Source organism: Lygodium microphyllum, chromosome 13 (assembly GCF_053477565.2).
Source record: "Lygodium microphyllum isolate KBCC chromosome 13, Lygodium_microphyllum_v1.1.10, whole genome shotgun sequence".
Classification (NCBI taxonomy): Eukaryota; Viridiplantae; Streptophyta; class Polypodiopsida; order Schizaeales; family Lygodiaceae; genus Lygodium; species Lygodium microphyllum.
The window spans coordinates 99,434,653-99,448,110 of NC_141147.1; the positions used below are offsets into that span (position 1 = coordinate 99,434,653).

The following is a 13,458-nucleotide window of genomic DNA, read 5'->3' on the forward strand; positions in this document are numbered from 1 at the left end:
CGATACTTTCTCTTTCTTTTGATATTTAAATGGATTCATTGTGGACAACCTTCGATTGAACATAAAGTGAAAGGGCTTTACTTTGCCTCCACTATACATTGTTGCTGCATGATCACTGCATCACAACTTGTGATCTTTATCTCTTAGTTATACAATCAGTTAGCTTCCTAATCATCACGGTAATTTGAGAAGGTATTATTGGTGCTTTTTGGTTATAACGATTTTTTTTTCTCATTTAGAACATGTGCATCACATTTATATCCAACAATTCTAAAATGTAAAATATATAGTTCTTTACCATGCATACTGCTATGTTTTTTCCTTGAGTCTGTGTAGCTTTGATTTAAAATGTAAACTACGGTACTAAAAATTTCAATCCAAAATTCGTTAGGTAATCCCTTGCATTGAAGTATACACCTTGCCATTTCCACAATGGTTTGATTTCAATGTTCAAAGACATCATTTTGTGGAGATGTATGAAGCATCATCAACTTATGCTTAATCCCATTGCTCTTACAAGTATTCAAACTCCTTTAAGTTGGAACCACCACCACCATCTAGTTTGAATTTATTTACTTTTCTTGATTACAATTTCAACAAGTTATAGTTTCTCATCAAATGCACCAAGGGATTAAGCCTTATCGCGAAAGCAATACATCCTCTTTCTATTATATTTATCCATGATTAATATAACACAAGTTCCCCCCCAAACCTTATGTAAACATCCAATGCACCAACTTTAGAGAAAGCTTTGCTTCCCACCTCCCCTCCCCTTGTGAAAATACCCATCTTTATAACATACCTATCATACAAGCTTCACATGATTCTTTTATTTTTGCTACTACAAGCAAGTAAGCAAATCATACATTGCATGTGTACTCTTTTCATATTGCAAATCCAATGCAGCAAAATCTTTCATGCCGAAGTTTGATTTTGCCCACTCTAATGATGGTTGTAAAAGCACTTAACTCATATAACTTATTCCTCTCATCTCCCTTACCAACAAGCTTGTTAACGCTACCAATAATTTATGTCTAGCTTTATAAGTCTCAATGCATGGCCAGTATTAGTTGTAGAAGTAATTGATAGCAAATTCCTCTTGATCGATGAAACATAAAACACATTTGAAAGTTTTTTAATTTCACAATTGGCCAAAATATGGAAAATACAAAATAATAGACTCTTACAAGGGCTTCATAGAATTGTATGGACCTTTCTTGTTGATTATGTGGCAAAAGACACCACGGTCTAACACCCATAAGTCAATGGTCATTGCTTTTTGAGTTAAGAAGTACCCTTCCTCAATGAATGACCATAAATAACCCCCAACTTTGCTTTATCCGTATTAAGAGTTTGCCTACATTTTTTAATGTGCAATTACATATCCCTTCTTATTATAAAACCAATCTCCTTAAGAAGTAGTGCTACTATTGTTTATCACCATTAATTTTGGTGAAAGAATCGCCTTTGTCTTTCACACTAGCAAAAAACTATAGCATTCCCATTATTGCTTCCTTCTTGAGCTTTAAGCCACACTCTTCAATACTGATGTATAATAGTCCTCAAATATCAATACTTAAGGTCTTATTTGACTTTTATAAAATATTACTAGCCCATTAAACTTTGGTGGATAGATTTGAAGATGTCATTGAGTTAGCTTCTTGCTAGTCTTTTGTACCTTAGCTTAATTATTTAATTAAGTAGATTCTTCATTTTAATTAACTTCAAAGTGATACGATGATGGCTCTATCCAATGATACACTTTCACAAATGAAGCTTAGATGGTAATCTAGATAGATTCAAGGTGAAGTGCTTAAAGCTTGTTGAATGAACTTTAAGTAGACAAATGGATGAATCATGGTTCTTAGGGGTCTCCTTTTTATAGCTTACGAAGGTGGTAGGTCAACATGGTTGACATTCCATATTAGTAAACTTTGCTAGCCATACACACAACATTTTCATTAACATCGAGTCCAACACACTACCCTCAGACCCTTACCAGGTGGCTTGCTAGCCCATGTAAAACCCAAAATAGGAGGGTTGCCTAATAACTCTCATGCCCTACAACTCAATATAATATGCCTTGAGCTGCTACCGACTTAATTACTCTATTGTATTGATAGGTTGGATTCACATAGATCACCTTTTTTACCATCTAATCACAAAGACCTTATTTGATATAGAAGTCAAGACTTGACTAATGTTTGAGCTCATGCATGGCTCTTCTCACAATGGGGGGCCTTGCAACTTTGAGCACCATGGATCATTGATGATGGTGGGTCATTAAACATATTTAGCACATCATAATAGCCAATACATTTAAAAATATGCTTGAGTGGAGTACAATCAATGCTTGCTTAACTTTTCTTGTCCAAAAAGCTTGTTAAATTATTGTCTAGAAATTATGTATATTAGACATCATGTGTACGTCTACATTAGACAAATGTAAAAACCAAGTATTTGTGCTAAAACATATCGCACATCTCCATGTAATGTCTACAGGGTTATCTAACATCAGATATGACAAATAACTCCAAGTATAATATGTTAAACTTTGTGATGTCAAATATCCTTCTCATTAACAAGCCTTAAAAGGTCTTGGTCGTCTCTTATCCAGTCAATCCAGAGAGCAACCAACTTCACCTTCTCACCGCATTGGTCACCCAAGTGCCTGAATGATGATATGTGAGAAGAGATCATCTCCCTCACTTCATCTACCACATCATCACACCATAGCTGCCAGTTTTTTCAACCATAAAAGTTGACTAGATATGTTGCCAAGTAAATACATAATTTAATACACATTCAGTGTCAAACTACTTACACTTGAGGTAACAGAATTTATAACCCTTCGTAGTAGAAAACCTTCCCCCAACTTATCATACACTGCATTCCAATTCTCCTGTAGGATAGTAAGCTTAGTTCAACAGATTTTTGATTTCATCTACTCTGTATTGCAGTTTCATGAAAAGTGCCTAAGTTCTACAATGGAGTAAAAACCATAAAATCATTTTACTACAATAATGGTTCTCAATACATTATGTTTGTGTTGTGCCTACTTAGATATCTTCACTGACTAAATATACCTTGAGCCAATTCCAACAAGTTTGACCACCACTGATGTGTACGCCATCAAAAATCAGGTGCATGTCTTGAGGACGGACCTGAAACATGATAGATTTTTTTTGCCCAACATAAGAAAATTGTACAATTAACACCTCGGAAAAAATGCCCCTGATGTAAAATGCTAAGTACAAGGAACTCTGTAGAGAGTAGCTAAGTACATCACAAATACAATAGTTGTGTGAACAACAAATGATAGATTATGTGGATGAGAATAAGAAAGAGAATACATTAAACACGATGTATACAACAGAATAGAGAACTCTCAATTACCTCTGAAGATAGTGATAGATTCAAAGCTTCTATCAGCATTTCTAGGTCAAAGGATGCTGCTATTGTACCTACAAACAAGTACAGAATTTGTTGAAGAGATTGCCGGTATGCATTAGTATGATATGTTAATACAGATTCACCACACAACTAACATACCCAGTACATGCTTACGTTCCTCAAAGTTTTCTGAAGACCTATAGGTTTCAAGTAGTGCATCATAACCACATCTGTTAGATGTTGTTGCTTCTTTGATTATGCTTGCATAAGCTGCCTGTATTAACAGAATCACATATCATGATCATCACATTGTGGCATCAACAGCATATAACTCTATGCTGAATACTTATGATCTTACATGGTACATGTGTGAAGCCAATGGAACTACAGACTTATGTTCAAACCGCTTCCTTGCTTCCAATGTTGTTTCTGCATGATCAAGCATGACCAAGGCATATAAGAGCCTCTCCCTAACAATGGAACTCATATGATTTTCATCTTCAACAGCTTCCCATCCGAGTTTCCTGAAACAAGTAAATGAGTAGAGAATGGCATCATTCCTAGGAGAAATAACCAAACAAGAAAATGCCTTAAGTAGAATTTAGTATGGATTCACAATAGATTTGAAATACCTGGCTGGGATTTCCAGTAATTTTGAAAGAATTGAATTCATTTTTTGTGCCAAGCTTGGGATAGCAACAACCATTACACGAGATAAACAAAGGGCTAACTGCAATCATCCAAGTGTGATTTTGATATATCTCAATTATAATTATAATTCAGTTCAATATTGACAATGCTATTAGTGAAAATGGTACATGGATAAGAAATATGTAAGGATAAGAGCTAATGTGTAATCCACAGGGGGATATCTTACATCTATCATCTTTGACAAAACGGAGGAATCAATTTCATTTTTGTAAACCTCCAGAAGCAACAGTAAGGCATTCAGAGGCTGCTTACCAGCTTGACATAAAGCAAATGCATCATCTAAAACTCCTGCAAGTACAATGTTTAATATTTTTTGGCATGTACATGCATGAGCTAGATAGATGTGATGAAATCTGACAGCAATTAAATTTGTTGGTCTATAGGAGTCAAGGAGCCTGAAGAGATGAAGTCTGACAGCAATTACCTAGTCGGTCTATAGCAGTCAAGGCACCTGAAGAGATGAAGTCCTTCAAAGTAGCTAAAAGCTGGTCATCATAGTGCACACGATAGAAGCCACTCTGTTCAAAGTTGAGTTTCATGTTCTGTAATGGTATCGAAACAACATGTTTTTTTCCCTCTAGTAGGAAACTTTGGTGAAAGTCATATGGCCCTGAGCAAACTGTAATAGGAATCATCCATTGCCCTTCCCTGGCTTGACCATCTGTACAAAATCGAAACTGTTGCACCAGAAAAAGCTATTAACTGAATAATATCATTTAAAAATTTTCACATTACTTATGAGTCTTGTTAAATACTTTTTCACCTCTCGCTCGAAAATGCTTATTTGCATAGGCAGACATATAAGAGGTGTATGTGTACCTGTTCAATGAGTACTTCATGATCATTCAATGAAGTGGCTTTCACCACTGGATAGCCTTTCTGCTTTGTCCATGAATGCATGAACTCCTTAATTGGCTTTCCAGTTACTTCATTAAAACAATCCCATAAGTCATCGGATTTTGCATTGCCAAAAGCAAACCTTTGCACATACAAAATCAAGCCTTTCTGTGAGACAAAGATTGCTTCTCAGTACAGACATCACTTAAATCATTAGTATTTTGATATAACCATGACTAAAAACAGAGTGACTATAAAGTAGTACTCAAATACATGAAGATATATGAGGATTTTAACAACAAACTTGCTCTGATTCATCAATGGCTAGCCTCTTTGACGCAAGCTGACTGTGTGGACAAAATCTTTGTTAGGGGCTTCTATGAGGTGTTGTTGCATTCTTCTCAGATGCAGGATGCTCTATTGGCAAAGTTGCCTTTGTTTTTTGACTGTTGTTTGGTCCATGTATTGCCCTAGAGGCCCTTGGCAGATTTCCAATGTTTGCTTCAACGCGAATGTCCCATTTGGGTTGAGGTTGAAGGCTGCCCAGCGGTATATTGGCCTTTGTTGCAGGATGCAATGGCTGCCATCGGCACACTTTTGGTACCACTAACCTTGCGTGCTCATAATTGGAACAAATTATGCATGTTGTGGGACACCAGTCACAAGAGGCCTAATGGGCTGCGCATTAATCGCTTTGGTATGTGTTCATTGCTTTTCCAGCTCAAATGGGATACCTTTGCAGGTCACTGCTTTTCTTGTGGGTAGTTGGGTCACTTCATGGCTGAGTCCCCAGAAAAAGTGGATAGAACTTTGGCAGAGCTTTGGACCTCCATCATCCACTCCCTTCGCGGCTGATGGGACCAAGTGCAAGGCGAGTCTCGAGCTCATCAGGAGCTTCATTTTCATTTCATGCGTACTTGGGGCGGTCAAGACCTATTCTTCATGATGCAGGCACGCAGCCCCAAATAGCGATAACCCCCCCCCAATGGCTTCTTGCCCCCATCCCCCCCAGACCGCCTTGAGAGGCTTGCACACATGATTTCACATTTTATTTTCCAAAATAAAAAAAAAGTCTGCCCTCCCTACGCCAAATGCTGCTAGCACTACAAATGCCTCGCTAGTCCTGTGCACAGCCCGCTTGCCTCCAGCTCAACCTCCAGCTCAAGATCCACCAGCGCCCACCCAATTTGCTTGATTTACCCGATAGTCTAGCTCAATCTCTAGCTGCGAAAATCAGGGTAAATTTAAAAAAAAAACCAATTTTTAATTCAAATCTCATTCACTGAGGGCTAGTGCCAGGCAGCATCCCTTTGCTCTTGCAAGTGTCTAGGACACATTTCTCGCAAAGATTTTGTGAAATTTTGGGTCAAAAATTTGGGGCTTTTGTTGTTAGCTCACATATGTACATCAGGGACAATCTGCAATAGACTGATTTTGTGCATTTTCAAACAAGAAATTTTGAGGCTTGTGCATTTTTAGTGCTGCTGAGCACTGTTTACACCCTGGAGAGCGTGTACTTCAGACAAATTTTTGACAGAGTGTGATTAAATTTGCTAATTATAGCAAAGTGCTTGCTGTAATTTCTGGAAATTCTGAGATTTTCAGGTTGGTCTAGCTTGAAGTATTGCTCTTTTGCTCATTGATAAGTGACATTTACCATGGCAAATCATGGAGGTGATGTATTCACATATGTGTCCAAGGAGGATAGGTTGGATGGCAACAACTATTTTGTATGGTCTTTTATGATGAAAAATGTGTTGATTGCAAAGAATCTTGGGGACTATATCAGCGGTGAAGAAGTTAGGCCTAGAGTTGTGGCTCCTGCTACTCCTCCTCTAGGAGGACATGGACAAAGGGCAACTCAGCTTGCTCCAACTCAGTCACTTCCCAAGAGATTAACAGCACAAAAGGCACACATGGGATGCTCGAGCTTTGTCATTGGCAATTCAACAGTCTATCATTCCCCACATTCAGTCTGCAGCTTCTTCACAAGAAACATGGCTAACCTTAGAGCATATGTTTGCTAGAAAGAATGAGATACGCATCTCTTTCTTGAAGAAAGAGCTTGAGACTGTGAAGATGGATGAGGGTGATTCTATGTAGGATCATGTAAATAAGATTCAAGACTTGCGTGAGCAGCTTATGAATATAGATGAGTATTACTCAAAATGTGTAGTTGATATCTACTACTTTGAATTCATTGCCACCCTCGTATTTGGCCTTTCATACGGCCTTGAACCTCACCATGAGGATTTTTCCACAGCCATTTACTTTCCTTCAGTTGGTCAATTTGCTCTTAGAGGAAGAGTAGACAAGAAAGAAAAGTGGTGTGGATGTTACAGCCTCTGAGCAGGCTTGTATGGCAAGGCAGAAGGGCAAGGGCAGCCAAGCTAAAAATGCTCCGTAGAGCTTTGGGACATCAGGTGCTTCACATAGTAGCAAGAAACAAGGGGCCATGCAAGCTAAGAAGGGCAAGTGCCACTATCGCAAGAAGCCACGACACTACATCACAAAATGTAGAAAGTGCATAGCCAAGAAGAAAAGGGAGTCCGGGATGTCTATTTCTGATGCACCTTCTACTGCTACTACTGAGTCCACATCTTTTGTTGCGGACCGAGACTATTGCTTTTACACATATAATTATGACTCTTCTTGGGCTAATAGAGCATTTAGCTCTACTGAGGATACGAGCACATGGTTTTTTGACAGTGGTGCTTCTAAGCATATCACATCCCGCAAGGATTTATTTTCTTCCATTATTGCAGCCCTTGTTGGCAAGTCTGTACAGTGTGCCAACAATGCATCATATCTTGTTAGAGGCATTGGGAAGATTGTGTTGATAGCCATTGATGGCTCTATTCTTCATTTGAAGGATGCCTTATTTGTGCCAAGCATGAAGAACTTGTTGTCTATTTCTTCTTTGGCAAGGTGTGGTTTACAAGTCACCTTTGATGATGACGCATGTATGGTTAGAGATAAGGAACACGTGACTTTGGTTTTGACTAGCACTTTATGTCATGGGTTATATGAGTTAGATGCTTATTCAATTGATCGGTTGGTCTCTAGAGCATCTACTCTCACTCCAACCATGTCACAGGTAGAGTTATGGCATGCTCGCATGGGATATGTAAACTATGGTAGCTTGATGCTTATGCAGCGTACACAGATGCTTGATGGTTTGCCTCTCTTGGAGAGACCTCCTGTGCATATATGCGAGGGGTGCATTTCAGGAAAAATGTATCGTTTTTCATTTCCTCGTGATGCTACTTTTAGAGCAACTGCCAAATTATAGATTGTGCACTCAGATATATGTGGCCCTATGCAAACAAAGTAAATGGATGGCTATTACTATTTTGTCACTTTCATTTGATGACTTTATTCGTTTTTGTTGGGTCTACTCTTTGGTGAAAAAGTCAGAAGTATATGATGCATTTTTGGCTTTTGTGTAGCACTTGCTGAAAATCAATCTGGCTACAGGCTTAAGACTCTCCGTTTGGACCAAGGGGGGAAATACATGTTTTCTATGTTGAATTCTTTTTTGAAGCAGAAAGGCATTAAAGAATGTCACACCTTTTAAGGCTTGGAACAGTCGGAAATCTTTTGTTGGACAGTTTCATACTTTTGGGTGTCTTATGCACACATTCCCAAGGTACTCAAAAAGAAAATGGATAACAAGGTTGTTAAATGCATTTTTGTGGGGTACAGCAATGAGAGCAAAGAATATAGATTGTATGATCCTGTTTCTAAGAAGGTATTTGTCAGTAGGGATGTGGTTTTGATGAAAAATCAGAATTATCCCTTGCTACTTTTGATACATATCAAGCTGCCAACGATGTATTTGAAGGGCTGCTGCCCATTTCTTTCGGTGATACAATTGGAGCTTCAACAAGTGAAATTAATGTTCAGCCAACTACTCCATTGGGTATTGCAAAAAATCAGCCTATGGCTGATCTGAATATTCAGTAAGATGCTGAATTTGAAATTCAGCAAGAGCTTGTACACAATCAGAAAGCTAGGCAAATGCCTAGATGGTATTTGTAGACTATGAAAGATAGTTAGTTGGATGCTCCTATTGCTGGTCGTACTAGAAGGCAAGATCGTATGCATGATGGTACACACACCATGGAGTTTGTTATGGTAGCAGATACACTTGATGCTGGTCGTACTAGAAGGCAAGATTGTATGCATGATGGTACACATACCATGGAGTTTGTTATGGTAGCAGATACACTTGATGATGAGGGGCTTGAATGTTTTGAGGATGCACAACATAATGTGCATTGGATAGCAGCAATGCAAGCTGAGTTTGATTCCATTATAAAGAATCAAATATGGGATTTAGTGTCTTTGCTTGTTAGGAAGAAAACCATTGGTACAAAGTGGGTCTATAAGTTGAAAAGAAATGCAGATGGATCCATTGATAAATATAAGGCTAGGCTTGTGGCCAAGGGCTACGCACAGAAGAAAGGCATTGACTATGAGGAGACATTTGCTACTACATCTCGCATGACTACCATTCGGTCTATGATTGCTTTGACTGCCCATTATGGATGGAATTTTTTTTTGCAAGTAAAGTGTGGCTAATTATACTACTCAGAAGGCTGAATACAACATAGTGCACATGCTCAACAGACTAGCTGGAGCTGATGCAAATCACAAACCCATCATGTATACAAGCCTCTCAAGTCAGTCTGGGGGGGATGGGGGCAAGAAGCCATAGAGGGGGGGTGTATCGCCATTTGGGGCTGCCCACCTACATCATGAAGAACAAGTCATGGCCACCCCAAGTGTGCAAAAAGTGAAAGTGGAGTTCCTGACGGGCTCAAGACTCACCCTGCAATTGGTTCCACTGGCTGCGGAGGGAGTGGATAATGAAGGTCCAAAGCTCTGCCAAAGTTACATATACTGAAAGGCGCTCCCCACCAAAAACCACCTGACAACGTGCCTTCCAAATGTGCCATCCTATGTAAGACTGCCTATGATCTCCCATACCTCTGAGCGCTCTGCTGTAGGCTCCAATACTTGGCGGATGGGTAAAGTCTCCAAGCCGACCACTGCACAAGACCTAGCCTCCATGAGAAAAATCGTGTCCTGCATCCCAGCCTCATACAAGATGTGACGGCCCTGGCTGCCTACCTGCCAGCAAAAAGCCCTCCACGAGATACATCCAAGGCTGGGGGTCACACAACAGAGAATACAACAGGCTCCTCTCCACACGAGTTGTGCCGCCTTGCAAGACCACAGGTAGTGCTTTGGGGTTTCTAAGTGCTGCTATGGGCAGCGCTTACAACCTCCATCCTACTGTATCTAGGCCAACCAACTCCCAACAACCAGACCCCCATGTGCCAAAAGCCAAAGGACCATTATGGATGGATTGTGCACCAACTTGATATAAAGACAATGTTTTTACATGGGGAACTTCAAGAAGAAGTGTATGTATAATAGCCCATTGGTTTTGCAGTTATGGGATCTGAACACTTGGTGTGCAAGTTGAAAAAGGCTCTATATGATTTGAAGCAAGCTCCCTAAGCTTGGTATGCAAAGATTGATCATTGATGCCTTTTTACTCAGCCAGGGGTTCATAAAGAGCACATCAAAGTCTACACTTTATGTACGTAAAGAAGAGGGATCCTTGCTGGTCATATGTCTTTATGTTGATGAGCTGCTGCTTACACAGACACATGCTAATCAAATTTCAACATTCAAACAAAATTTGCAACAAACTTTTGAGATGTCAGATTTGGGGCCTTTGCACAATTACTTGGACATTCAATTCATTCATAATGCTAGAGGCATTGGATTGTCACAATCTAGATATATCGGTAAGCTTCTTGAGAGATTTGGCTTATAGGATTGCAACATGGTCCATACACCAATGGAACTTGAACTCAAGCTGTCCTTGCATGATGACAATGATTTGTTTGATATCCATATGTATACTCCAACAATTGGATGTCTCATTTACTTATGCAACACAAGGCCAGACATTTAGTTTGTAGTTTCAACCCTAAGCAGATATATGCACCAGCCACACATGTCACATTGGCAAGCTGTCAAGCGTGTTTTTCGTTACTTGTAGAATACTAGGACTCTTGGATTGCTTTATGCCAAGGGGAAACCATTGCATTTACATGCTTACAGTGATTTTGATTGGACTGGTGATTATGATTCTTGCCACTCCACTAGTGGTAATTGTTTCTTTCTTGGCTCATCTTGCATCTCTTGGCTTAGCAAGAAACAATCCATTGTTGCCACATCGTCATGTGAAGCTAAATACAAGGTAACTTTCACTACCACAGTTGAATGTACATGGCTTAGACGCTTGTTGGCTGATTTGGATGTATCTGTCACAAAGCCTACTCCTTTGTTCACTAATAGTCAAAGTGTCATTGCAATGGCACGGAACTCAGTGTTTCATGCATGCACAAAACACATCGAGATCCACTATCACTTTGTCAGAGAGAGGCTATATGCAAGTGATATCAAACTTGTCTACTGTCCTACCACCAATAATGTGGCAGATATCTTCACCAAAGCTCTTCCTCGTGACAAATTTGAAGCATTCTCGTCACTCCACTAGTGCTAATTGTTTCTTTCTTGGCTCATCTTGCATCTCTTGGCTTAGCAAGAAACAATCCATTGTTGCCACATCGTCATGTGAAGCTGAATACAAGGCAGCTTTCACTACCATAGTTGAATGCGTATGGCTCAGACGCTTGTTGGCTGATTTGGATGTATCTGTCACAAAGCCTACTCCTTTATTCACTGATAGTCAGAGTGCCATTGCAATGGCACGGAACCTAGTATTTCCTGCATGCACGAAACACATCGAGATCCACTATCACTTTGTCAGAGAGAGGCTACATGCAGGTGATATCAGCCTTGTCTACTGTCCTACCACTAGTAATGTGGCAAACATCTTCACTAAAGATCTTCCTCGCGACAAATTTGGAGCATTCCGCAATGCTTTAAATTTGATCTCCTTTGGTGGATGACCCTTGTATATTGATCACTCTTCACTCCAGGGGAATTTGTTGGATTTGACTCACGTCTACGCTCACAGAGGAGTATCAATGATCCTCAATAGAACACTGGAGCACTTTTTATTCTCCTTACGAGAGGTTTTCTTCCCCAAATTTATTTCCTTTTATTTTATGTGCCTATGTCACACAGTTTAGACACTTATCGTGTTTTATAACTTTCAAGTGTGAATACACTCTAGCAACCCTAAGGTTTAAGGGTTCTACTTTCTACTTGCATCTTACACTAAGATTATTGCATTGAGTGTCGTGCTATCATACTCACACTCTCTTCTTTGTCAGCTGTACTCTCAGCTGAGCTTCAATTTTTCATTTTTCTCACAAGCCTCATCCTTGATTTTGATTCTCGCCATGCAGATTGCCACTTGGATTGTTTACGGGATTTGTTCCTGTAGTAAGCAGCATGACATGTGACACATTTTGCACAAGAATTCTTGGGATGTATTGTGTGCTATTGAACACAAAAATCATGATCATGTGGGTTGTATTTTGGATTTGTCATGGTTTTTGGCTTTTCTATGCTAATAGCAAAGCACACACTACTTGGGTGTCCTCATGGTGATGCATGCTCCAGCTAGTAATTATTAAGAATGATGTCCATGGTCACTTTATAATAGTGGTAATTGTTTTTGAAGGAGAGGTTTTGTGGCTGGTTGAACTTTACATGTACAACATGCCAAGAATCACATGATGGTGGGACTTGCTTGAGCTACTGCGCCAAACACACACTATACATAAAAGAGGAATCTCACTCAATGACACAAGAAGAGAGATAGAGACCAAAACGTTTTCTTGCTGGTTTTTTCTTCTTCTTCCACACAGAATACAATGTACACAAAGTATAGATAAGATATACATAAATGAAAGTGGCCTACTAAGTCAAACAGTGCATACTTGACTATACTAATTGACTAATGCTATTACTATGCCAATTGTAGGTAGGTGCAACAAACTAAATGTAATAAGTGATAAATCAGTGGCTATGTGAGGATCATAATGACCACCGACGTGCTAAGTATAGACGTGAGGATCCATCTAGCCAAGCGGTCCATCATCAATGTTTGTACGTGTTGAGCTTACCATCTCAACACTCCCTCTCAAGCTGAACTGTATCTCTGTAACTCTAAGTAAGCTTCGAAACTTTCGAAGCTTCTCTATAACCAATACCTTTGTGAAAATGCCAGCTATCTGATCCTGTGTGTTGACATATACCAAATGAATCTCTCCTGCAAGTATCTTCTCTCTTACAAAGTGGTAGTGCACCTCAATGTGTTTTGTCCTAGCATGGAACACTGGGTTCTTAGCTAACTGTATGCTACTCATATTGTCATAGTGAATGACAACTGGACCATCTCCCTGTACATAAAATCATACAATAACTTTTGCAACCATACCACCTCACATGCTACCATCGCATTACCTCTATACTCAACCTTTGTACTTGATAAAGCAACTGTAAATTGTTTTTTTGTTGTTT

The 13,458-nt window shown here is 39.4% G+C and overlaps 1 protein-coding gene across 8 annotated transcripts in view; it reads right to left on the minus strand.

The window, feature by feature from the left end:
• Positions 1 to 2,357: 2,357 nt before the first annotated feature.
• Positions 2,358 to 13,458, minus strand: part of LOC148026960 (aminopeptidase M1-B-like) — a 148,890-nt gene continuing 137,789 nt past the window's right edge. For 6 of the 8 annotated variants that reach the window (XM_087691505.1, XM_087691510.1, XM_087691504.1 and 3 more), the window contains 10 exons: positions 4,924 to 5,083; positions 4,529 to 4,781; positions 4,271 to 4,392; positions 4,026 to 4,123; positions 3,752 to 3,917; positions 3,553 to 3,667; positions 3,397 to 3,464; positions 3,087 to 3,164; positions 2,825 to 2,902; positions 2,358 to 2,736 (listed from right to left, as the gene is read on the minus strand). In XM_087691505.1, coding sequence (XP_087547631.1) covers positions 2,563 to 2,736; positions 2,825 to 2,902; positions 3,087 to 3,164; positions 3,397 to 3,464; positions 3,553 to 3,667; positions 3,752 to 3,917; positions 4,026 to 4,123; positions 4,271 to 4,392; positions 4,529 to 4,781; positions 4,924 to 5,083 — 1,312 coding nt within the window. In that variant the 3' untranslated portion in view covers positions 2,358 to 2,562. Of the gene's footprint in view, positions 2,737 to 2,824; positions 2,903 to 3,086; positions 3,165 to 3,396; positions 3,465 to 3,552; positions 3,668 to 3,751; positions 3,918 to 4,025; positions 4,124 to 4,270; positions 4,393 to 4,528; positions 4,782 to 4,923; positions 5,110 to 13,458 lie in introns of all 8 variants that reach the window. The other 2 variants (XM_087691512.1, XM_087691511.1) reach the window with 2 other exon arrangements.